At 37.0% G+C, this 26168-nt stretch overlaps 1 protein-coding gene across 16 annotated transcripts in view; it reads right to left on the bottom strand.

Moving 5' to 3' along the window:
• Positions 1-26168, bottom strand: part of SLC4A10 (solute carrier family 4 member 10) — a 392709-nt gene that overhangs the window by 66007 nt on the left and 300534 nt on the right. For all 16 annotated transcript variants that reach the window (XM_023217347.1, XM_023217351.1, XM_023217349.2 and 13 more), the window contains 5 exons: positions 25330-25476; positions 20597-20697; positions 17428-17602; positions 16705-16838; positions 15724-15969 (listed from right to left, as the gene is read on the bottom strand). In XM_023217347.1, coding sequence (XP_023073115.1) covers positions 15724-15969; positions 16705-16838; positions 17428-17602; positions 20597-20697; positions 25330-25476 — 803 coding nt within the window. The remainder of the gene's footprint in view (positions 1-15723; positions 15970-16704; positions 16839-17427; positions 17603-20596; positions 20698-25329; positions 25477-26168) is intronic.

Here is a 26168-nt window from a genome sequence, read left to right as displayed (position 1 = left end):
AACAAGAATAATTTACTCAAAATTATCCAATAGAAGTGGCAGATATCCTGTGTAAAATTATCAAATCATATACAAAGTGTCAAGACCAGCATTACAATCTCATAAAGAACCCACAATAATATTAAGGGAGGAGACCACCCCTCATATCATCTTATGCCCAATTCCTGCCTCCAAAGAAAGAAGAAGTAAAAACTAAAAGGCAGAAATGAAATCTACAGGCAGACAGCCTGGCACCACACCCTGGGTCTGGTAGTTAAAGATCGACCCCTGACCTAATTGGTTCCGTTATTTATAGATATAGACATTGTATAGAAATGCACTGTGAAAATCCCTATCTCGTTTTGTTCCCATCTAATTACCAGTGCATGCAGCCCTCAGTCACGTACCCCCTGCTTGCTCAATCAATCACGACCACCTCACACGTACCCCCTTAGAGTTGTGAGCCCTTAAAAGGGACAGGAATTGCTTACTTGGGGAGCTTGGCCCTTGAGACAGGAGTTTTGCCGTTGCCCTCAGCTGAATAAACCCCTTCTTTCTTTAACTCGGTGTCTGAGGAGTTTTGTCTGCCGCTTGTCCTACATTTCTTGGTTCTGTGACTGGGAAGCAAGGTGAATGGTGGATGGTTGAGGCAGTTCCTTAGGCGGCTTAAGCCTGCCCTGTAGAACATCCCGCGAGGGACTCCGACCAGCCCGAGCAAGGCGGATCCTGAGAGCGCTCCCGGGTAGGCATTTGCCCTGGTGGGATGCCTCGCTAGAGCAGTGTGTGCAGGCCCCCGTGGAGGATCAACGCAGTGGCTGAACACTGGGAAGGAACGGACACTTGGAGTCTGGACATCTAAAACTTGGTAAGACTAGTCTTTGAAACTTGCCCACTCCGTTTGAGTGGAAGCGTGGCCTGATCACCCACGGCGTGCCTTTATCGGCACTTTGGTTTTGGTTTTGATTTGTTTGAATTGCTTGACAGGACCAGTCTTGGGAACTTGCCCACTTCATTTGAGTGGAAGCGTGACCTGATCATCCATGGCGTGCCTTTATCGGCACTTTGTCTTTGGTTTTGACTTGGTTTAAATTGCTTGACAGGATTGGTCTTGAGAACTTGCCTGCTCCATTTGAGTGGAAGCATGGCCTGATCACCCACAGTGTACCTGTACTGGCACTTTGGTTTTTGTTTTTGACTTGACTTGGATTGTTTGATACTTTGGTTTTGGTTTTGACCTGGCTTGGATTTCTGGATACTCTGATTTTGGTTTTGATTTTGGTTTGGTGTAAACTACAAAAGTGTGTGTGTGCCCTTTTTACCCGTTCTTTGTTTTGTGGTATGTGTGTGGTGTGAGCATGATGTTTTGTCTAGAGGAAACATTGGTGAGGCACAAAGTAAGCCCACCCCACTAGGAACTATGTTGAAAAATTTCAAAAAAAGGATTTAAGGGAGACTATGGAGTACTATGACACCTGGAAAACTTAAAACTTTGTGTAAGATAAACTGGCCAGCATTAGAGATAGGTTGGCCCTTAGAAGGAAGCCTGGACAGGTCCCTTGTTTCAAAGGTATGGCACAAGGTAACATGTAAGCCAGAGAACCCAGACCAGCTCCTGTACATAGATACCTTGTTACAGCTGGTGTTACGGTCCCCGCCCCCAACACACAGTGGTTGAGAGAATAACAGCATAAGCGGCTGGCAGAGGCAAGGAAAGACCAGCAGAGCGAGAGAAAGGAAAGAGACAGAGAGGAAAAGAGGCAAAGAGAGAGAGGAAGAGACAGACAAAGAGGGAGTCAAGGAGAGAGAGAAAGACAGAGGCAGAGAGAGAGAGGAAGAGACAGAGGCAAAAGGAAAGTCCAAGAGAGAGAGACAAAGTCAAAGGGAGAAAGAAAACAAGAGAGTACAAGTAGTTAAGAAAAAAAAAAGTGTACCCTATTCTTTTAAAAGCCATCATACCAATTCTAATTTGGATAAAACAAGGTCTTATTAATAGCAAAAGATAATTAAAATCCCAAACTTACAAGGTTTTCAACAAAAGTAAAGTTTGCTAAAAGTTAACGGTGTAATATATATTATAGTAACTTCTAATCTTGTGGCCTTAGACAGTCTAGTCCACAGACATAAAAAAAAGGTTTGCTTTGGAAAATAATGGTTATCATCTTCCAAAAAAAAAAAAAAAAAGAAAAGAAAAAAAGGGGGGACTGAATTTATATAAAAAGAGTGTTATATGGTAAATTCTTGTCCTGAAATAAATTACTTGGTTGTTTAAAGAAAGAAATGTTTGTAATAAGTCAGAAAGTTAAGGTATGTTGAAAAATTGCCTGTAAAAGTCATGAAAGAAAAAAAAAGGTTATAAAAAAGTGTGTTAAAAAAAGATTTTATGCAAAAAAAAAGTTGTATAATTTAAAAGTAACTAGGCCTCCTGAATGTAAAACTATTGGAAAAAAAAAAAAAAAAAAAAAACCAGTTTATGTGCAAGGTGTATAAGAAAAGTAAAATATACCTTTGGTAAAAAGATTATAAGGAGGCATAAGAATGTACATTTTTACCTACATTAAAAAGTTAAAAAAAATTATTGTTTTGCAGGTTTAAGCAAGTTTTAAAACGTTAATTGTAAAGAAAATTCTATTTGTAAACATATTAGCTAAAGTTAAAGAAGTATCATCCAGTTTCTCTGTGAACTAGATTTTAAAGTAAAATCATAACAGGTTTTTCTTAAAGCACCAACTTGCTCTTTAGCAAAAATTATAAAAGGTCAAAAAGAGTCTATAAAATTTTACCTTATGGTCAAACATTAAAAATTAGATAAATATGTCTACAAGGTTTTATTAAAATTAGGTTTAACATTAATAACACACTAATATAAAGATAAAATTTAGATTATCTGGTATAAAAATCATAAGAGAAGCATTATTAAATGTAAAATGGTATTTGGCTTTCTTTGGTTTAAAAACTAATAAAAATAGGTGCTAAAGGAAATTTCTCACTAAAAAGGCACTAAGGACTATAAAGTCCACTGCCAAGGCCCCCACATTTAAAACAAAAGGTCAATTTCTTAAAAATTGTATACTTGGTTTATCTTCCACTTTCTCGCAAAAACAAAACAAAAAACAAACAAACAAACAAAAAACTAGGAGTCTTTTCAGCACACGCACCACCCCTAGAATTTCTGGTAAACCAGCACCAGTCTGAAGAGATCACGTTCTCATCAAAAAGTGGAAAGAAGAAAAACTCGAGCCAGCCTGGGAAGGACCCTACCTTTTGCTGCTAACCACCCCACCAAGACTGCTGTTCATAGAGCAAAAAAAAAAAAAAAAAGATGGACTCATCACACCTGAGTCAAGAAAGCGCCACCCGCTCCAGAGTTGTGGGCCATAGTCCCAGGGGAAAACCCTACCAAACTAAAGCTAAGAAAAATTTAACTCTTTTAATCTATTCTATTACTCTTTCTTCTTTCCTCATTCTATTGCTGACCATCTAGTTATTAATATAACCAAGTCAATTTCATCTCAAACTATTGCATTTAATGCTTGCCTTGTTATACCCTGTGAGGACTTGCCAAGTCAAAGACAGCTTCCTACTTCAGAAAAGTACTTCTGTCCCTCCTGAGTCTCCTCAGACTAGGCATTAGTAAACTAGGACCATTTAATCTGGGGAGATTTTGATAAAGACCCCAGTGCCAACCAGGAGTGTTGCCCCCTGATGTAGAGCTTTCATGCCATAGTTGGTCCAACATTCTGTGGACCACTAAAGAGTAAGGATGGATTGCCCCAACCGGTCCAGTTTTTGTAATTTCCCTAAAACCATACATTCATTTTACTAGAGGCTCATAGAAGTTAAAGACTTAAAACAAACTTTAGCAATTAAGACAGGATACCAAGATGCAAATGCCTGGTTAAAATAGATCAAATATTCCATCTGCACGTTAAACAAAAGCAATTGTTATGCTTGTGCACATGGCAGGCCAGAGGCCCAGATTGTCCCCCTTCCACTAAGGTGGTCCTCCAGTCGACAAGGCGTAGGCTGCATGGTAGCTCTTTTCAGGATTCTACAGCCTGGAGTAATATGTTGTGCCAAGCTCTCTCTCTGCTATATCCCAAAGTCCGGCACCCTGCGGTTCAGCCCCCAAGGGCCATACAGCTTCCGTCTCCCGACACTAAATTCACTTCATGTCTCTCATGACAGGGGGGAAACTTAGAATTTCTTGGAGACCTGAAAGGATGCGGTGAGCTTAAGAATTTTCAAGAGCTTATCAATAGGTCAGCCCTTGTTCACCCCTGAGTGGATATGTGGTGGTATTGTGGTGGACCTTTACTGGACACTCTGCTGAATAACTGGAGGGGTACTTGTACTTTAGTCCAACTGGCTATCCCTTTCACCCTGGCATTTCATCAACCAGAAGGAAAAAAATAATAAGACATCATAAAGCAAGAGAAGCCCCTTATGGGTCTTTCGACTCTCATGTCTATTTAGACGCAATTGGAGTCCCACGAGGAATACCAGATCAATTTAAAACTTGAAATCAAATAGCTTCAGGATTTGAGTCAACATTTTAGTAGGTGACAGTTAATAAAAATGTAGATTAGATAAATTACATCTCGTACAACCAACAGCAACGAGCTTTTCATGAGTTAAAAGCAAAACTCACGTCGGCCTGAGCCCTGAGGCTACCTGACCTGACAAAACTCTTTACATTCTATGTGTCAGAAAGAGAAAAAATATATGTTGGAGTTTAAATCCAGACTGTGGGGCCCTGGCCAAGGCCAGTGGCCTATCTCTCAAAACAACTAGACAAGGTTTTCAAAGGCTGGCCCCTAGGTCTAAGGGCCCTAGCAGCAAAGGCCCTGTTAGCACAAGAAGCAGATAAACTAACCCTTAGGCAAAACCTGAATATAAAGGCCCCCTATGCTGTGGTAACGTTAATAAATATCAAAGGACATCATTGGTTAACAAATGCTAGATTAACCAAATACCAAAGCTTACTATGTGAAAATTCCCACATAACCACTGAAACTTGCAACATCCTAAACCCCACCACCTTGCTCCCAGTATCAGACTGCCCAGTTGAACATAACTGTGTAGAGGTGTTGGACTCAGTTTATTCTAGCAGGCCCAACCTCCGAGACCATCCTTAAACATCAGTAGACTGTAAGCAGTGCGTGGACCAGTCAGTTTCTGGGTGTGACTGGAACAGGGCTTGTCATCTTCTTCAGAGTCACTTTGCAGGGGATGGTGAAGTTGCTCCTGTCCACATACCGCTTACAGTCTACTGATGTTTAAGGATGGTCTCGGAGCTGAAGCATGAAGAAACTCATTGCAGGACTCATTTTCCTTAAAATCTGGACTTGCACAGTAAGGACTTCAAATGATCTTCCTCAGACTGAGGGCTGTTCCCAATGTATACATCAAGTCACTGAGGTAGGACAAAAGGTTGCTATGGTCCTATTATTTTATGGTTATTATAAGTGTACTGGAACTCTAGAATGAACTTGTTTGTATAATGTTATTCTATACAAGGTATATAGCCCAGCAAATGACCAACCTGATGTGTGTTATGAGCCATCTGAGCCTCCCATGACCACAGTTTCTAAAATAAGATTAAGAACTGAAGACTGGTAGGGACTCATAAGCAATACGAGTAAAGTGTTAGCCAAAACAGAAAAAAAAAAAGGGTGCCCAAATAAGTCACCTTAAAATTTGATGCCTGTGCTGTCATTAATAGTAATAAGTTAGGAATAAAGTGTAGTTCTCTTAATTAGAAAAGAGGCTATATGGCAGAAAATAACTACATCTGTCATAAATTAGGACTATGTGGAAATAAATGTAAATACTGGCCTTGTGTCATTTAGGCCACTTGGATTAAAAAATATAATAATAAAGGATCCAGTCCACCTTCAGAAAGGAAAAAATGGCCCTTCCTGTACTAAGGGACAATGTAACCCCTTAGAGCTAGTAATAACCAATCCCCTTGCTCCTCACTGGAAAAAAAGGGGGAACGTGTAACCCTAAAAATTGATGGAGTTAGACTGGATCTTCAAGTAAATATCATGGTTTGAGAAAAAGTTTATAAATGCTCTCCTGAGCCAGTATTTCAAACCTTCTATGATAAACTAAAAGTGCCAGTACCAGAAATTCCAGGAAAAACAAAAAATTTGTTTCTGTAATTAGCCGAGCATGTAGCCCAGTCTCTCAATGTCACTTCATGTTATGTATGTGGAGGAACTGTAATAGGAGATCAATGGCCATGAGAAGCCCGAGAATTAGTACCTACAGACCCAGTTCCTGATGAATTCCCGGCTCGAAAGCATCACCCTGATAATTTCTGGGTCCTAAAAGCCTCAATTATTGGACAATATTGCATAGCTAGAGAAGGAAAAGAATTCACTCACCCCATAGGATGACTTAGTTGTCTGAGACAGAAACTGTATAATGGTATGACAAAACCAGTCACTTGGTGGAGTTCAAATCACACAGAGAGAAATCCACTTAGTAAATTTCCAAAGTTGCAAACCATGTGGACCCACCTGGAGTCCCACTGGAACTGGACAGTCCCCACTGGATTATACTGGATATGTGGGCATAGAGCCTATACCAAATTACCTGACCAGTGGCCAGGTTGTTGTGTTATTGGCACTATTAAACCATCTTTCTTCCTACTGCCCATAAAAACAGGCAAACTCCTGGGCTTCCTTGTCTATGCTTCCCGTGAAAAGAGAAGCATAGCTATAAGAAATTGAAAAAATGATAAATGGCCCCCTGAGAGAATCATACAATATAACAGGCCTGCTACTTAGGCACAAGATGGCTTGTGGAGATACTGGGCCCCCATTTACATGATCAACTGAATCATGCAGTTACAAGCTGTCTTAAAAATAATCACTAATAAAAACAGTAGAGCCGTGACTATTCTGGCCCAGCAAGAAACTCAGATGAGAAATGCTATCTATCAAAATAGATTAGCTCTCAACTACTTGCTAGCAGCTGAAGGAGAGATCTGTAGGAAATTTAATCTTACTAATTGCTGCCTACACATAGATAAGCAAAGGCAAGCAGTTGATGACATGGTTAGAGATGTGACAAAACTGGCACATGTGCCCATGCAAGTGTGGCATGGATTTAATCCTATGGCCATGTTTAGAAAATGGTTCCCAGTGCTAGGAGGATTTAAAACTCTTATAATAAGAGTTATAATATTAATAAGAATCTGCCTACTGCTCCATTGTTTGATACCTGCACTTCAAATGATAAAAAGTTTAATCACTACCTTAGTTCATCAAAATGCTTCAGCACAAGTATACTATATGAATCACTATCGATCTGTCTTGCAAGAAGATATGGGTAGTGAAAATGTGAGAACTCCCACTAATAAAATGAGTGAGAGTCTCAAAAGGGGGGAATAAGGGAGGAGACCAACCCTCATATCATCTTATGCCCAATTTCTGCCTCCAAAGAAAGAAGAAATAAAAACTAAAAGACAGAAATGAAATCCACAGGCAGACAGCCTGGTGCCACACCCTGGGACTGGTAGTTAAAGATCGACCCCTGACCTAATTGGTTCTGTTATCTATAGATTACAGACATTGTATAGAAATGCACTGTGAAAATCCCTATCTTGTTTTGTTCCGATCTAATTACCAGTGCATGCAGCCCTCAGTCACATACCCCCTGCTTGCTCAATCAATCATGACCCCCTCATATGCACCCCCTTAGAGTTGTGAGCCCTTAAAGGGACAGGAATTGCTCACTCGGGGAGCTTGGCTCTTGAGACAGGAGTCTTGCCGATGCCCCTGGCCCAATAAACCCCTTCCTTCTTTAACTCGGTGTCTAAGGAGTGTTGTATGCCGCTCGTCCTGCTACAATATGAACAACGGGTGAGAACAAGTTGAGTGGAAGAAAGAGATCATACCATCTACTTAGAAAAGCATTACAATGAAGACGAAAAAATGGTTCTACTCTTCAGTAATAATTCATTTGATTACTGGGAGGTCATAAGTCATAACTTGTTCAATAAAATAGATCTTATCTGCCCCAGAAGATTTTAGTAAATGTAAAGAGGAATATTCAGAGAGACTTTGAGAAGAAAACGTGCTACTTTCTGTGGAATTAAAACTTTGGTGAAGTATGAACTAATTTTAATTGATGTTTTAGAAATTGAAATTTCAACAGAGTTACAAGAGCAAAGGTTCACAACTTTTCATAGCTATTGTATTTCTGTATATTCTGTCAAGTGGCTTTATTATTTATTACATTTTTCATTTAGAATAGTTATTAAGGATATAAAAAGCCAGTGAAATTTTTTGAAGAACTTTTTACTATGAAAAACAACTCTTTAAAAACTCTTTAAAATTCTGCTTTTCAATGATGGTATGTGTGTTAGTGGTTGAGAAACAGTGCTTTAAAGACATTTTAAAGTTCCAGCACTTGAAAGAAATATTAAGAAGCTGGATGATGTCACAGACTACAGGTAAATTATACTCCAGCATGTCCTGGAAAGGCAAAGATGAGGTATACTATTTTTTCAGTTACATAGACAGACATATATAGTAAACAAACATTTATTGGGAAATATGGTCAAAGCACTTCCTACAATCTGTTTCATTACTTCACTGAAGTTCCAACTCTTTTGTTTTTGATACTTTGACTTCATCTTGTGTGCAAGATTTACTCAAGGATGATGTGACAGTATTCCATAAGCAGGATTCTGGTATTGTTTTAGTGACATCAGGCACCACAAATAGCTGGACATAGGATCAGTTATGAATTAAGCCTTGAGAATACTCTAGGAGTTGAGACTATGTGATTCACTTGCTGGATTCTTATATCCTCTTCTGGCAAAACTAGAGAGGTCACAGTCAATCCACATATCCTGAGTACATTTAATTTTACCAATGCATTTCAGTATACTGATTAACAAGTCAGTGATATTGCCAATGAAAATCCATTTCTGACATCCAGCAAAGTGTCAGTGTTGACTGAGATATGGCTAATAGTCTCGGGGTTTGTAGTAGCCTTTTCTAGAGTGTAATCTCTCTGCTTTAATGCTAGCTGACCACTTCTAGAGTTTGGACTCCTCATCAGAATACTAGCTGCCCATGGTTGTAACTTGACCTAACATACACATATTACTGTTGCGAGGAGTCAGAGACCCCGAACACAGGAGTCAGGGACCCCGAACACAGGGACCGGCTGAAGCCAGAGCAAAAGAACATAAATTGTGAAGATTTCCTGGACATTTATCCCTTCCCCAATCAATACTCTTGTGATTTCCTATGCCTGTCTTTACTTTAATCTCTTAATCCCGTCATCTTCATAAACTGAGGATGAATGTCGCCTCAGGACCCTGTGATGATTGCGTTAACTGCACAAATTGCTTGTAGAGCATGTGTATTTGAACAGTATGAAATCTGGCACCCTAAGAACAGGATAACAGCAATTCTCAGGGAACAAGGGAGATAATCTTAAAGTCTGGCTGCCTGTGGGCAGGCAGGACAGAGCCATATTTCTCTTATTACCAAAAACGGGTAAGATAAATATCACTGAATTCTTTCCCCAGTAAGGAATATTAATAATTAACAGCCCTGGGAAAAGAATGCATTCCTAGGGTGGGGCCTATAAAATGGCCGCCCTGGGAGTGTCTGCCTTTATGCAGATGTAGATAGGGATGAAACACGCCCTAGTCTCCTACAGCGCCCCCAGGCTTGCTAGGATTAGGAAATTCCAGACTGGCAAATTCTAGTCAGACCTGTTCTCTGCTTTTGAACCTTGTTTATCAATGACAATGCATGCACAGGTGGACATGGAAGTTCATTTGTGATTTTAGTTTTGCCCTGACCTTGTGATCTTGCCATGACCTCCTGCCTTGTGATCTTTGGTCACCCTTGAAGCATGTGCTCTCTGTGACCCATACCCTTTTCATGCACTCCCTCCCCTTTGAAAATTGCTAATAAAAACTTGCTGGTTTTATGGCTCAGGTGGCGTCACAGAACCCACCAACATGTGATGTCTCCCCCGGACATCCAGCTTTAAAATTTCTCTCTTTTGTACTCTTTCCCTTTATTTCTCAGACCAGCCAACACAGGGAAAATAGAAAAGGACTCACGTTGAGTATCAGTGGTGGGTTTCCCCCGATATATTACCACAGTGTCAGTGCTGAGGTATTTTAATGTAAGTTAAAACATTACTACATTCCACTTAAAATATTTCAGAATATATCCTTGAATCTAGATCAATTCAGGAAGCAAAGAGAAACGGGGAGAGTAATTCAAAGACTGTGAACTCCTTGAGAACACTCATCACATCTCACCAAAACATGGCCACATAACTATTTAAACTTCTTTAAAGAAAGAAACCAAGAAACCACTGTTACCTGTTTAGCACTCACTCTCTGATATTGAGTTCTCATATAAATAGCTGTCTTTTTATACCTATTTGACAAGAAAGTGTGAAATATAATTCCATTTAAGATCTGAAAGTAGATATGAAGAGTAACATATTTGAAAGACACTTAATAAAGCTTTACTACTATCTACCAATCCCTTAGCTTTCTGTAGGTAGAAAGATAAAGAAACACAAATTCTGTTCAAAAAGGCTCATAATTCATTAGGGACAGTGAGAATGAAACAAGTAAATAATGAACTATTATATTGGATACTACTGCTACTAGAAATGAGACTACCATTAAAATAATTTACTTTAAAAGCAGGAACAGAAAACAAGTATAGCAAGTGTTTGGATCAAGAATCAAGAATGAGGTGAGGAGCTGCTAAAAGTTTATTGAATCATAATTTATTGATTGCCTACTATTATATTTATTTGAATCTAAGATGTCAAACAATATAGCTTTTTGGGGGGAAACAATATGTGAAATGTGCCCATCAGTTGTGAGAAGCATTTTCAGAAATGTAAAAATATGAATAAACATGTTCATATAATATGTGCCAAGCACTTTGCTAGGTACAGTAGGTACATAGATCTGCCTAATAGCCATGATCTATCATTATAAAGATTAATCTAGTGGAGGTAAACAAATAAACACCTAAAAATATAATTATCATGTTATGTTGCAAGCAATTCTGGATAAATCCAGTCAAGTGTATACATAGCAAAAAATGTGATTTAAAAAGGTTGAAGCAGATATTTCTCTAAATCTGTTTTATTCTCTATTTTTTGACTAGTGAGTACTAAAAGGTTCATGCAGTATGATTACTCTGTTTCATCTTCTTTCTCCCCACATCTATCACCCTTGGGAGTTCTGCTGCAAATTGCACTCCTGTTTCTCTTGCCTTTTTTTCAGATGATTTCTCCACAATGTTGGCACCCTGTCTAAATTTTCAGTCATCATTAGTTTTATCAATTCAAATTTATATACCTTTATTGCATATTAAGAATTTCATAATGTGTCAAATTTATCCCAAACTTCTAGCTAAAATCTTTAAGAGTGCTGTTAAAGATAAAAGATAATGTAAACTAGCACTATTTTCTTTACTTAGAGAACAAGATTGGCAAAATAATGTCAATTATTTTGCAACATGTTCCATTAATCAGTATTCATTAAGTGTCACTTAACCCCATATTTACAATAGTATGCTGGGACTGTGGGAGATAAAATTAGGGACAGTAAGAATGAAATTCTCATTGTTACATGTTTTCTACTTTAAAGGAGGTTCAAATCTAGTTGAGAAGATGAGAAAGAGGATATTCTTCTGTATGTCAGTCAGCAAGATTTATTCAAAACAGATCACTATCTTGGGTTATGTAGAGGGCTGGCTATTGGAGAAACAAAAAAGAAGAAAAGAAAACAAACAAAAAAAATTCTCATAACCTGTTAGTGAGAACACTCCTTCAACAGCTTGTTAATCATTATATTTTATTTCACTCTAGTCTACATATATATCAGAAACTAGAGAGATAATCAGACCCTACATACTGCTTTGACCCAATTGATTACAAAACATTAATAAATACATTCTCAATTTTTCTTTAGCTAGTTGTCTTTCAAAAGTTTATTATTCCCAAACCTGAAAGAAACACTTCATCTTATGCAAGCACAACACTTCATTCTATTTTTGCCATTTCTTAAAATCAAAGCAACCAAGAAAAGATTATTCTCATAAACTTGTTTTTTATTGCTAACTTGGCATATTCAGCTTAATCATCTGGTGCAATGTATGTATTCTCAAAGATAAATAGATGATCTTGACACTTGATCTTGGCACAATGAAAGAAAAGCTTATATTTTCAAATATAAGGTCTGTATATTACCATATTATAAGGTTAGGATGACAGAGGAGCTAGATATGTCTTTAAAAAGTCAAAGACTTCTTGTTATTTGGTTGATAAACTATGAATTTAAGGAAATCTGATTGTAGGAGGCTAAGTATTAAAAAAAATCTGAAATACAGATCCTAAACATGATGACTTTTTTCAAATATCTTATACCCAAACAAATATGTACATTATATGCATATTGCTTGCAAAGGTTGCAATCTCAGATATATTATGTTCTAGCTATAACATTTTCTAGGAATTTTTCTAATGAACCTGCATAGTACCTTATAATAAATATGAGGCCAGCCACATCTAAAGTAGAAAACTTTAGGTGGACATTGTTATAAATGACACTGATTAAGTGTGAAAAGGTCACAGTAACAAGAAAGCCACTAAAAGTGTCATCTGGACTTCATGAGACAAAGTAAATGTTTTGTGCAAAAGCACGAGATTATAAAATACATTAAAATAGCAGTAATTAATAATAATATATTATTTTCTTTAATGAACATAACTAAAAGTACACTAATAAATATATGTATTCTATGCATAGCAGAAAAAGATGAATTTTGCTACTCCAAGGAGCAAGTGATGGAAATACCTGATCAGACTCATGTACACAGTGTAAGTGGTACTGGAAGCCAGACAATCAAGGCTTAACAACTGGAGTGAAGAACCAGTGCAGTGAGGATATCTAGTCAGACCCCGTTTCCCATGAGACTGTCATTGTTTCCGTCACACACACCCACTTCAGGTGCCAGGTGGCACTAAAACCTCATGCCTATCAGGATGAACCAGTCTTTCCATCACTTCTATCTCCCTAATTTGGGTTGAGAAGGGCACTTGGGCAATGGAACACAGTCTTCAGCACACATTCATGTTCAGCCTTGGAAGAATTAGGTTTTAGATGCCCACACTGATCGAAGTAAAACCTAAACATGAGGGATCACTTTTTAAAAAGCAGAGATGGAAATGTGGAGAAAGTCAGGACCTCTGTCACTCCTCTTTTGATCACCATGACAGGTGGGGATCATGGCCACATAAAGCTATTTTAGCTTTCAAATTACCCTCTGAGCATTTGTCTTACTTAACCCCTTGATCTCATCATTTTTTTTGACTCCTGGGAGGTTGCAATCCCGTGTTTATCTACTCTCTCTCCATCGTTGCTGCCTCCCTTTCCTCAATTTCTATTCTCCCATTTTCAAACATGCATAGTTCTTCTCTGTCACAAATTATCAATCTTATTATTTCATTGCTCTCTTCAAAAGGCATTCTGTTTCCCACTTTCTTTGACACCAACTGGCCTATGCAGCTTTCTCCATTTCCTTACCACCCACTTCCTTGTTAGTTTTTTGCAAACTGACTTCCCATTCTGCCTCCTCTCCCAACCCAATACCAGTTTTTAAAGTTACCAAGTATCTCTTTTCAAACGCTTTTCCTTGTTCTGTTTGATATCCACCCCGCTGTCCTCTCTAAAGACTTTGTGATACATTTCTTATTCCTTGCCTTCTGTGACCTGACATTATCCATAGTTTCCTCTGATGCTTCTTTCTTATTTTTATTTATTTATTTATTTTTTGCCTATTGGTTGCATTTTTCTCATTCTACTTTTAAGCTGTGAAAATTGTTTGGGGCTCAGACCTTGCTCTTTTTCCTTTCTAGATCAAACCTGAGAAGCTATCACTAAGGTTCAAAGAACAGCTGACAGGGTAGGCAATGGGTGCCTTCCTATCACTTGAAACAGAATAGTTCTGATTTTACCTGTTTTATTTGTTTTACTTGGTTTCTTTTGGAGAGTTTATTTGTATTCATCAGTGTACTGAAAATTGTATCAGTAATAAAACCTAGATTTCATTTCTTGTTTTACCACTATCTATATAACTTTAGACAAATATTTTAAAGCATGAATGCATCTCTTGCATCTAGTCCTGTGAATGCCCTTTGTCTGAACTACTTTTCTGCCCTATTCCTTAGCACCTTCCTAACTTCTACTGCATTTTAATTCTACACTATTTCCTCCAGGAAGGCTTCTCTGAACCTCAAATCTGGGTTAGGTGCTCTCCTGATGTGGTGCTATAGCATTCTGTACCAACATTTTAATACGGCACTCATTTCCTCATGCTGTCTGTTTGTCTACATTCCCTACTAAACTGGAAGCTCACTGAGGACAGAATATTATTCACCATGGTTTTCCTAGCACCTAGTATAGTGCCTGGCATGTAGTAGATTTGAAAATCCAACCAGAGATAATTACATATCTCAGCAAGGATATCCAAATTCAGTGAGATTCTCTTTCAGATAAGGATAAATGAAAAGGCGTGTATCAATGTTATTCTTGGTTTTGATCAAACTGTCCTTCCCATTTCCCTGACAACTATGCTCAGTCCCTTCTTAGCCCTGTTTACAACATTCTCACTATTTGCTTTTATTGGGAAAGTTATTTTATATTTCCACTTTGATTTTTCATATTCAAAAATGGGGGTCAGTTGTTTAAAGTTATCTCTAAATATAAAATAAAAGTGAAAGTACTAAAACTCATTATTTTCAACATTATATCATTACATCATTCTTAACAAAATTATAACATTGCACGATTTTGATCTGACTTCAACAATTTAAACTTCTTGTAGTAAATAAAGATTAAAAAATATTAAAAGGGTTCAAGGCTATATCTATGCAGTTTATACGGAAATCATTGATGGTTGATGCAGAGATTATAACCGTCTCCTAAAGAACATATTGTTTCAGATATTTGCAGTATAAAAAACTGTATATAAACATAACAAAAAATTCTATGATTAAATAATGGGGCCATTTAATGGCCACATATAGTCTGCAGACAAAGCCTGAGAGACATTCTAGACTGTTGATATACTAAAACTAGAAGGAGCAATAGATCCAATCACATCTTTAATCCTGGACTGTAACATCACTTTCAACAAGTAATACCTGAGTATTTCCATCACAAATGTCACAAGTGCCAAAACCAAAATTAAATTTTTCATTCAGTGATTTATGTTTTTACCACACTTTCAAACATCTAGTAAGATTCAGACCCAATAAGTTTATTTTACCTTATTGCTAAATTTGAAACCTTATATTTTCATTACTATGTTTCTTTGAATTATTGTAAATTAAAAACACCCTGAAATAATACCAAATAGCATATATTTTGCTAAAGTAAAATTCGTGTATATTAAAACGGACTTGGTTCCTTATCTACTTATTTTAGAGAACACTAGACAAATAGAACTTTCAAAAGATACTCTTGGCAGAGATGGTATAATGACAATGCAAGTATCAGATGAGTGGCTGATTAAATAACTTAAAATCCTGTTCAACTCTGCGAGTCAGGATTTAGGTCATGAATCAACTTAAGGCACATTTTCTGCTGAGTAATTTCCTCATGTTTCTTGTAACAATAGCAATATTTGTAAAAAGAAAAGCCCCAAGGCCAGCAGGGGAAATGGTACTTACGAGTATTGTGTCAGCAGTTCTAGATCATTATGCATGTTGATTGGATAAGCTTCACTGAGTTCAAACAACTTCTCCAGGGCCTCATAAATGAAAATGATGCAAATCAGGGAAGCAAAAGCTTCTTCAGTAAACCGAGTGATGTAGCAGACAAGGGAACTAGCATCAGTGGCCACAAGTATGATACACAGAGTTGCTGTCCAAAGTCCAATGCTAGCTCTTAAAGATAGGTATGACAGCCCATATTCTCTGGGAGGAGGAAAAGGAAAGAACAGTGAAAAGAAGGTCATTCAACAGCTTGCTACCATTTTAAGCAAATGAAAATAAACCTCATTCAGGAAGTGAAAGTAAATAAGCTTCACATCCCATGAGTATCTAAATTCAAGACTTTGTGTAAAGCAGGGGTCCTCAACCCCCTGTCCGTGGCCTGTTAGGAATGGGGTTGCACAGCAGGAGGTGAGTGGCAGGCCAGTCAGCATTACAGCCTGAGCTCCGCCTCCTGTCAGATCAGTGGCAACATTAGATTCTTATAGGAGCACAAGCCCTATTGTGAACTGTGCATGTGAGGGATCTAGGTTGTGTACTCCTTACGAGAATCTAATGCCTGATGATCTGAGGTAGAATAGCTTCATTCCAAAACCATCTCCCCCACCCAATTTGTGGAAAAATTGTCTTCCATGAAACCAGTCCCTGGCACCACAATGGTTGGGGACCACTGGTCTAAAGGGAACATCTAAAGGAACAAAATTAAAAGGGATTTCTCAGCGCTTATAACTGAGTCTTACTTTTTAAAAATATTACATAACAATATACATAAATCTTTTACTTTTCCTCTATTCCCATGATGAAGCAAAAATGATAAACTGAATCAAACCAGGCAATTCTGTCTCTATTAACAGACCTCCAAAAGTGATGTTGGGAGAAGTATAAATATAGTAAAGAGAAAAGGAAGAGGCTAAGGGCTGAAAAGTACATAACACTTACTTGCAAAATTTAAACAAAATCTTTTCAAACACCAAAACTGGTCCTGTACTGCCTAATATGGTAAGAGGCTGTCCACCAAAGAGAGAATAGGCTATCCCAGTCATGGATGCTCCAAAGAGAGATTCAATTGCACTCTGTGTAGAGATATAAATGGTTCAATTACCTAAGCTGTACAGGAAGCCATTGTAGCTAAGGAGAAGACATTTAAAATACATGGATATGTGCTTTCTCCTTCACCATGAAAAGCCTAGCAACCCTGGGCAAGATGTGGGGTAGGAGGATGACTAAAGGGGCTGACAGCAAGAAGAAAATACATAGTAGCAAAGGTGGAGGTGTTCTCTTCACTTTCTTATCTCACATCTCTGTTGCCTTACAAAAGGTTTAAATTCAGGATTAGCATCTGGACAGAAACATGGCCCAGGTATATAGCAAATGGACCTCCTGTGAGACAAGAACTGAGCCTAAACCTAGCTTAGGATTGGGGGGTAAGGGCAAGGCATCAGAGGAGAGCCTTTTGTAAGACTCAGAACTAGTCATTCTGAGACATTCCACCCCCAGATTACAAGTTCCACTAGCCATCCAGGAAATTCATATAAGGTTTATCTAGCAGACCATATCTCAAATCTCTCCTCAGAAAAGAATCCAAAATTAAATGCTTATTTATCTAACTGAATCTTAAAAATGGATTATGTTTCAAAGTTCAGAGTAAAGCATGATACATACTATACGCCCTTCAGTTGCTTCTCCCAGCAGTCCTCCAAATGTGATGACAGGAGACATACACGCGCAGTAGAGAAACAGAAAAGATGCTAAGCACTGCAGGCTGAAAGCATCTCTGAAGTCACTCCAGAAGTATGGAGCTTTTCTTTTGATATCTAAAATAAGTCCCCCAAAAATCCTAAGACAGGGGGGGAAAACACAATAGTGAAACCCAAATATAAAAAAACACACAAGTCAAAATGCTCATTTGCTTTGTTGCCAGGTCACAGTATACGTTTTCCATCAGCAGAGGTGAGACCCACATTAACCTGCTGCATTGTATTATAATGATATACAGGGAGGCACTGCACAACTATGTTACTCAATTCCTAACCCAATATCGTGTCAACCACCAAAAATCTCAGGTTCTCTTAAACAAGGTTCAGAGCTGTTCAACAATCATAATCCAAATAATGAAATTCAAGGATTACTCTAAATCTCTGTGCCATTTCTACGTCAACCTACTCCTCCTAAACTCAGGCCTACCACCCTCAATCATTGGCAGTATTTCTAAATGTTTAATTCCATTTAGCATAGCAGGGAGTGAGGGAGGGAGGGTTAGCTGGCTTTTTTATACTCCAGTAGTGAGGATCACCCTAGAGAGAAAAAGCAATGTTTAACCATAGCTCCAGTTACCTACTCTCTCAGCCAAAAAATAAACAAACAAAAATCCCTCACTAGATATTGTTGCAGGAAGACATTTAAATGTCCTTTTGGATGGCAGCAATACTTAGTAGAGACAGATAGGTTCCGGAGCTGTTTTCATTTTTAGAAAACTAGGAGGGAGTCCTTAATAGTAATCAAACTAGATAAATGTAATTTTGATCCACTATTGCGTTAACACATCCCAACATCTGTGATTCACAAGACAATAGTGATCTTACTTGGTATAAATTCATTTACTCCAAATATATCCAAAACCATGTTGAAACACTTGAAAGAGAATTTTTTTCGGGAAAAAGTATTAAACTGTGAAATGATGTTTTAAATTTGAGAGCTTTTTAAAAAATCTATTAGAAATGAGAGCATTAATAAGTAGGTATTCTCATTTTATGAACATCTAATAACAGTATGCAGACTTAACATTTGGCTACTGTAAGTTGTTTTGTTCCATGGAATAATGATGTGATAGCAAAATGAATAAGACTATGAGTAAGTTCCTACGTGAAGGTTAATGTTAATGGCGAAAAATACTTATGCTCCAATAAACTGCCAGCATGCTGAGTATACTTGGATCACACAAAACTGTTACATTTTTCTTATTTATTTTATATATAGGAATATTCATTTGGCAGTCCCAGAATCACCTCAGAAAGGATTGTTCTTTTTAGAAAAATATTCTGGTTAGAATTTGAAATAAAAGATGTATATATTATGAATAATTAAAATATTTTACCATGTAACTTTTCTGATCTGATTTATCTGTAATCGTTACCTAATAATAACTATTCTACTATTATGCAGGCATAAGATCACTATATTTTCCTATGATTGGGTCCATCAGAGAGCTATGGAGTAGGAGAGGGTTGAGAAGAATGAAACTTCAATTGAATAAAAGGACATTTGAAACTCAGAGAAGCTTGCAGAGAACCTGTGAAATATTTGTACACATAAAGATCACCTTAGGCTTCTCTATCCATGTTTAGTAAAACATACACATATTTTTTTTTTATTTTGGGGATCATTTCTGAATAATTTGTTAACTTATCAAAGTCACAATTCAAAACAGATTTACTCTACCAGTCTATTTAGGCATTCATTTATGATTTATATCCCACCTAATCCCAAAAAGAATTTGAGGTGGTTATGAGCTATTAATTAGTAATTAATATTTATAGTTTTGATAGTACTTTATATTAGACCATTGATTCTAATCAATTACTTATTAGAGCATACATTAGTCTGAATAGTTGTTATAGTACTGTGTAATAAATGTGTTTTTAGCAGTAAAAATCTAAATCCGGAAGTGGGAGTTCATTACAGAGAACAGTGCAAGAGCAGCCCAGATGTACACCAGCAACTCCAGGAGAGCAGATGAGTAATGGATACTTCAAGTCATGTCAGCAACAGAATCTGTGGAAGAACTCTGGAGAAGCGAAGATACCGGATATTGGTGACCTGGGAGGATTTAGGAAGCAGTAAGGAAAAGTGAACTTCGAAAAAAATCTAAGCTATGTGGCATGTTACACCTGAGAAAGAGAAAAAAATACCACCAAAAATAAAAAGACAGCATTCAAAAGTATGAAAGCAAATAGAATGAGTAACAAAGGTTCCAGTGAAGGGAAAAGGAAAAAATTGTTTGAACCATCTCAAATTAGGTATCAAGCCTGAGGAAGACATTAAAGGACATTTCCTCAGAGACAACACATAGATAAATGGAAAGAACACAGAATTAAAACACAGAGTGCTCAGGAACTGGAAAGTCAGCTTAGAGGACACATTGCAAGAAGTACAGAAAATGGCCTTGAGGGGAGGGAGCACCAATCCTGCAAAGTCTTTGCAACTGCCTTTAATTATAATGGAGGCTATACACATATTCCCTGAAGAGAGACCCACCCAAGGGTTTCTGATTTTCTGCTCACACATTGCTTAGAGAGAGACAAGCTGTCAAAAAAACCCATAAAGCACCATTTTAAGAAATAAATTGAAGCTTTCATCTCTTCAAAGATGTGTGATTAGAAAAATAAATCATATAGCTCTTTCAAATCACAGCCGTAAAAATAAAAAATACCATTATATACATCCTACTTGCATTTAATGAGCTAGGGCCTACAAGACTGAGTTGTTGGTATTTAGTTTTATTTCTGTCTTGAACTTGAAGCTTTCAATGGGTTCTTTTGGAAGGGTCAATTGATGGTTTTCCTTTTCATTCTAAGAATCTGGGAATGCATTTTATGCACAGCAAAATGAAAGACTAGGTAAAGTATAATAGAAGGGTGTCTCCACTGTTTTAGTTTAGCAGTAATGACAATCATTAGCAACTTCAGAGAAATCAAACTAATTGGCATTTTCACCCTCAAAAAGCAGCTATTAAAAGTATAAAATAAATTAGATCCCAAAATAGCAATTCCTAACAGAGAAGAATGGTATGTCATTTGGTCCTTGAAGTCCCATAGAAGTGATTTTCACTAACCTTCCAGTTCTCTGGAGTTCAGGTCCACTATGTCCTCCGTGGGGCTCTGCTTCCCCATGAGCTGCTGTTCCATTTGGTACAGCAGGAATCTTCCTCTTCTCCTGTGGAGAGTTTCTTTGTTCATGTGTTTTGTTTTATTTTAATTTCAGGTGTTAGTTGTAAATAACAATAACAGTTCATTTTCCTTGAAGCAATATGCACAATAGCTGAGAACCTAGGCTCTGTACTTATTTGTTGCTTGATATCTGGGAAGTTATTTAGCCTTTTAAAGTGTTAGTTTCTTCCTCTGTCTACTGGGGTTAACATCAGTATCTATCTTATAGTGTGGCTAAGAGAATTAAATAAGATGATGGACACTTATTTATTCTTTCAACTAATACTAAGTGCCTAGTGTGTGCCATTCATTGTAATGAATGCTAGAGCTGCAAAGGTAGGCAAGAAAAAGCATCCTGTTAGTGAAAAGAGACAATAACCTTAAAATATCAGGTACAGATGGGAGCTATGAAGAAAAATGAAGTAAGAGAAGGGGAAAGAGAGAGATCAGGATGCGGGTAGGTTGGCGTGAGGAGGTGTTAAGTATGGTGGTGTTATATGCCTGGCATAGTTTAATTGTTCAAAGAACAGTAATCATCATCACTATTTTTAAAGTATATTTCCCTGTGTGATTCCAGCTAGTATCTTTCTACCCAGTAAATAGTTTACAACATGGGTCTCTGTAACTCATAGAGTGTCAAAGACGATTGTAAAAAAGGAGGCGTCTAATTTAACCAATGACAAATTAGTGGAGATTCAGGTAAGTATTGTTTTCCCAAAGGTCTATTCCACCCACTTTTGTTGGTGAATATGATTTTTTTAAAAAATCAGAAATTTCTACCTAAAATCCTACCTATGGTGATCTTAGAGCACACCAATGTGTTCAAAAGCACTTCAAAGGATAATAGGAAAAATCTTAAGTGGTGAAATTACGATTTTTACTTGACCACCATTCCAAAATATAATTAGTGTAAACATGAAAAACAAAAGTGACTCATAAACTGATCTCACTTACCAGGCGACATCTAGGTAGAATGACACAGGTTTAACACATAAAAAAGGTTTTGAAAAATATACAATATAAGAAAGTTTATTGCTTAATATTTTAACAATTTCCCCAGATAAATGGATGGATGCAATAAGACTAAAGTTCAAAGATAAAAGAGAAGCATCTGTTAACTGATGAAGGAACTGTCTTTACAGGTAAATAGGATACATTAATAAAGGGATTTAAGAGTTACCCTCAATACCTACTTCCCAATCACCTAGGAAAACAATTCATAGCTTTCACAAGTCTCAGAAAGCAACTATTATTATGTAGTTTTCTGGGAGAATACTACTGACTAGATAAATTAACTCTATTTTACAATGACAAAACTAACAGAAGGTGATGTTTTGGGAGCCAAGTAAGGAACATATATTAAGGAAAAGGGAGTCATTAACTCTTAAATGCTGTTCATTGATAGGTTAAATAAAATGCAGGTTGAGAATTGACCATGGGACTTAGCATTGTGGAGATCATTGTTCACGTACATATTTTAGTGAAGTGATAGGGGAAAAAGCCTCTTGGAGGGAGTGTTAAAAGAGAATTGGAGGAGAGTAACTGGAGGCAAGTAGCATAGAGAACTCTTCTGTGGCATTTTGTTGCAAAAGGGAATGAATAAGAATGGCAGGCTGGGTAGTGGTATCAAGAGAGTTCTTTTATTTAAGATTGGTAAATTTAATAGTATGTTGTATGCTAATAGAAGTGATAAAATACAGAAAAAAAAGATTTGATGATATAGAAGAGAAAGAGGAGAATTGGTAGAGTTGTGCTCTTGAGTAGATGTGAAGAGATAGGCTCTTTCTAGTGCACAAGTAGAAGGCTGACTTTGGCTAGTTCATCAATAGTAATGAACAGGAAGGCAGAGTATGTGGATGCAGATGCTGGTCGGTGGGTAGGTATGATGGCAGCAATCTATAGGAGTTCTTTTTTGATTGTTTCAAATTTCTTAGGGAAGTAAAAGGCACATCAGCATATGAGAGTGAGGGTCAGACAGGATGTGCTGAAGGCTTGAGGAGAGAAGAATAAGTGTGAAATAGTCATCAAGCGAGAATGATTGGACTAGGGAAGTGTAGTATGATGAACCTGCAACACGAAGGGCCACTTAAGGTATGCGGTCATGAATTTATGTGAGACCAGTCAGTGTAGTTACATGTTTTCCTTCAGCTTCAGCTTCATCAGTGTGGTACAGAGTGAAGTGTTGGATTCTCACAGGGTTATGGTTTTGATAAGCAAGTACATGATATGAGAGAAGAGCAAATAAGTTGAGGGTACACAAAAGGGAATGATTTTAATGACTGACGCAAAGTTCTAATGAATATTTTCACAGTTATCCCTGGAGGTGACAGGTTAATCTTCTCTTAACTGAAAGGAAAAAAAGTATTTAAAATGCTGGGATTTGCACATTTCAAATGAATAAAAAAGATGGAAATTATCCCAATGGTAAAAATATTGGGGCAGGGCGCGGTGGCTCACGCCTGTAATCCCAGCACTTTGGGAGGCTGAGGAAGGCAGATCACCAGGTCAGGAGATCAAGACCATCCTGGCTAACACGGTGAAACCCCGTTCTCTACTAAAAATACAAAAACTTAGCCGGGCGTGGTGGCGGGTGCCTGTAGTCCCAGCTACTCGGAGGCTGAGGCAGGAGAATGGCATGAACCCGGGAGGTGGAGCTTGCAGTGAGCCGAGATCGCACTACTGCACTCCAGCCTGGGCAACAAAGCAAGGCTCCATCTCAAAAAAAAAAAAAAAAAAATTGAATGAGTATGAGGTCAGAATGTTTAATACATATTAACTCATTTCACTCCATCTAATAGAAAACATAGCCTCATGCTATCTATTATTCGATTACAACATACTTTTTTAAAACATGAATGTTGAAAAGAAGCATAAAGCATATCTGAAATTCAAATTTGTTGTATAGAACTATGCTGTCTAATATGATAACCACAAATTGCATATGTCTATTTACATTTATGGCAATTAAAATGAAAAATTCTGTTCTTTAGTTACAGTAGCAACATTTCTAATGCTTACTAGTGGCCTGATTACTAGACAGCATAGATATAGAATATTTCCATTATTGCAGAAGACTATTGGACAGTGCTGATATAGAGCATCAACAGAGAAGTTAAAACATTTGTTCAAGGCCATACATATATAGATAATTGCAGAACCCAGATGCCTTAATTCTTAATTCGATGTTCTTTTTATGACTGCCTCTCAATACCCAGAATCCAATAATTAATTCTGATTTTAAAGGGTGTCATAAAATCATAAACAATATTGGCCTCCCATCACTCAACTTGCCTCAAAAACATTATTGTTCACAAAGCTGTTTTCCAAAACACTTAACTTCATCTTTAATGTTTCAATAGCTAATTGGTGTTATAGTGAATTTTAAAGCCTCATTCTGAATGTGTTAATATTTTGCTGAATTTCTCCAAATAATATTAATTAAGGAGTTTCTACATATTCAGGAAGCATTATATTGCCTTTTCTAATATCATTAGTATAAAGATGTATTCTACAAGTACAGGAATGAGACAATCTATAACCCCTATAATTAATTATTAGGCAACTGTTTTTATTTTAGTAATAGATCAACTGAAATATGTGGTAGCAGTTACAGAATCACAAAATGGTAAGTTTTGAGAAAAGGAAATAGTCTTTAATAATTATGAAATGACTTCAAAATAAAAATATAAAAATGAGGTATCCATAGAGTTTCTTTAAATTGACAGTGAAATTGAGATACCCTTTTTAAGTACTCATGGTTGAGTGGTACAACTGCTCATTTGCCCACCTCTGGCAAAGCAGGAAAATTTCTAATTCCAGGGCTGGGTCAATTAGACTCTCTGCCGCCTCCAACAGGGCAGCAGAGTCAGACCAGGCTGAACTCTGCAGGGCAAAGGCCAAAGGCAAGACTAAATACATAACAACTTGGGAAGGTCGTGGGAGGCAGATTCAGTAGGCATAGAGGTGGCAGTGTGAGGAGTGAGCTTAACCAACATTTGGTCATCATTCTTAATAGTCATGACTGCAATTTAAAAAGTGACCCTAGAAAATAGCAATGCTTTATATTTCTATCTTTCTGGATTGTATGATGGGTAAAATATCCATTACATGTTCATAAGCAAAATTAAAAAAACTTTATATCATACATCCACACAAAAGCAATACAAATATAAGAATTACAATTTTAAAATCTTCCCAATATTTACTGTGATTAGCAGTAATAAATATGGAGTTTTCTATATAATATGATTAAGTCATGTCTTTGAATTTTCCTAATGCTTGCCAATTTCAAAGTGATGTATCAAAACATAGAAGGACAGTAATGGGCTTTCTCTCAGGCCATATTTTATATTGTTATTAAAATTTTAATCTTCCTCTTGTATAATACATGTTAAGTAGGGGCTAAAATCTTTCCAGGCATATGGCACTGTTTGATTACTAGGTTGTCATCAAACTGCCAAGTTTCTCAGTAATGTGTGTTGGAGAGTATTAAGAAATATCTTGTAACTTCATGCTCCTTCTGCCTTCGAGGCTATCATTTAAATCATTTGAATCTTCTTGATGGATTATGCTATTCTGAAACATGCATTTAAAAGACAAAAAATATTCAATTTCAAAGAATGTCTCCAAATATACATACCTGGGAAGGTACATTTTTGGGAGGCTCTATTCGGATGCTTGGATCCCATTCTCCAGGAGGGAGAACAGTAACCTGATCCAGAAACTCATCAATTCCTGATACCAAGTCATTACGATCTTTAGCTTTATAAGCAACATCATGAAATACCTTTAGAAGAAATAGAAATATCATTTATAGTTTAAAAATAATTATAAAATATTAATGTGTTCAGTGTTTTCATCACAGTGATCTCACATGTGACATGTGATTATAACAATTTGAAGAAACAGACAGCTCTGACTCTAAAGAAGTTTATAATGTAAAATATTATAATTTATTTTATGGATCTATATAGGTAACTATTTTTCTTATGATGTCAGATGAATGTTGAAATTTCTAGAGGGAAGGAGTAAGGGAAAGGAAAAGGAGGATGAAAGGAAGCTCATTAAACTAGAATTAGGCAAAAATTATTTATGTGTGGGAAAATCATTCCTGGAGGAAGCCTTTGCTTAAAAATAGAAATAAAAATTTGTAAAATGTGTCGGAAAGTTCAGCAGTATTTATACCCTGGCATAAGTAAATTAATTTAAAGGGTTAATTTTATTTCAATTTTGAAAATAATACTGAGGTTATAAATTAGTATTTTCTGGATATATAGTCATTCCTCAGTATCTTTGGGGGACTGGTTCCAGGATTCCCTGCAGATACCAAAAATCTATGGATACTTGAGTTCCTTATATAAAATGGAGCAGTATTTGCACATAACCTATGCATATCCTCCTGTATTTAGAGGGTCCCCAACTTTCTATAGTTTCTCTTGCAATCTTTTGACTTTATGATGGTGCAAAAGTGACATGCAT

The sequence above is a fragment of the Piliocolobus tephrosceles genome, chromosome 11 (assembly GCF_002776525.5).
Source record: "Piliocolobus tephrosceles isolate RC106 chromosome 11, ASM277652v3, whole genome shotgun sequence".
In the NCBI taxonomy this organism is placed as follows: domain Eukaryota; kingdom Metazoa; phylum Chordata; class Mammalia; order Primates; family Cercopithecidae; genus Piliocolobus; species Piliocolobus tephrosceles.
The sequence above is the reverse complement of the archived record's forward strand: the minus strand, read 5'-3'. Positions and strand labels throughout refer to the sequence as shown.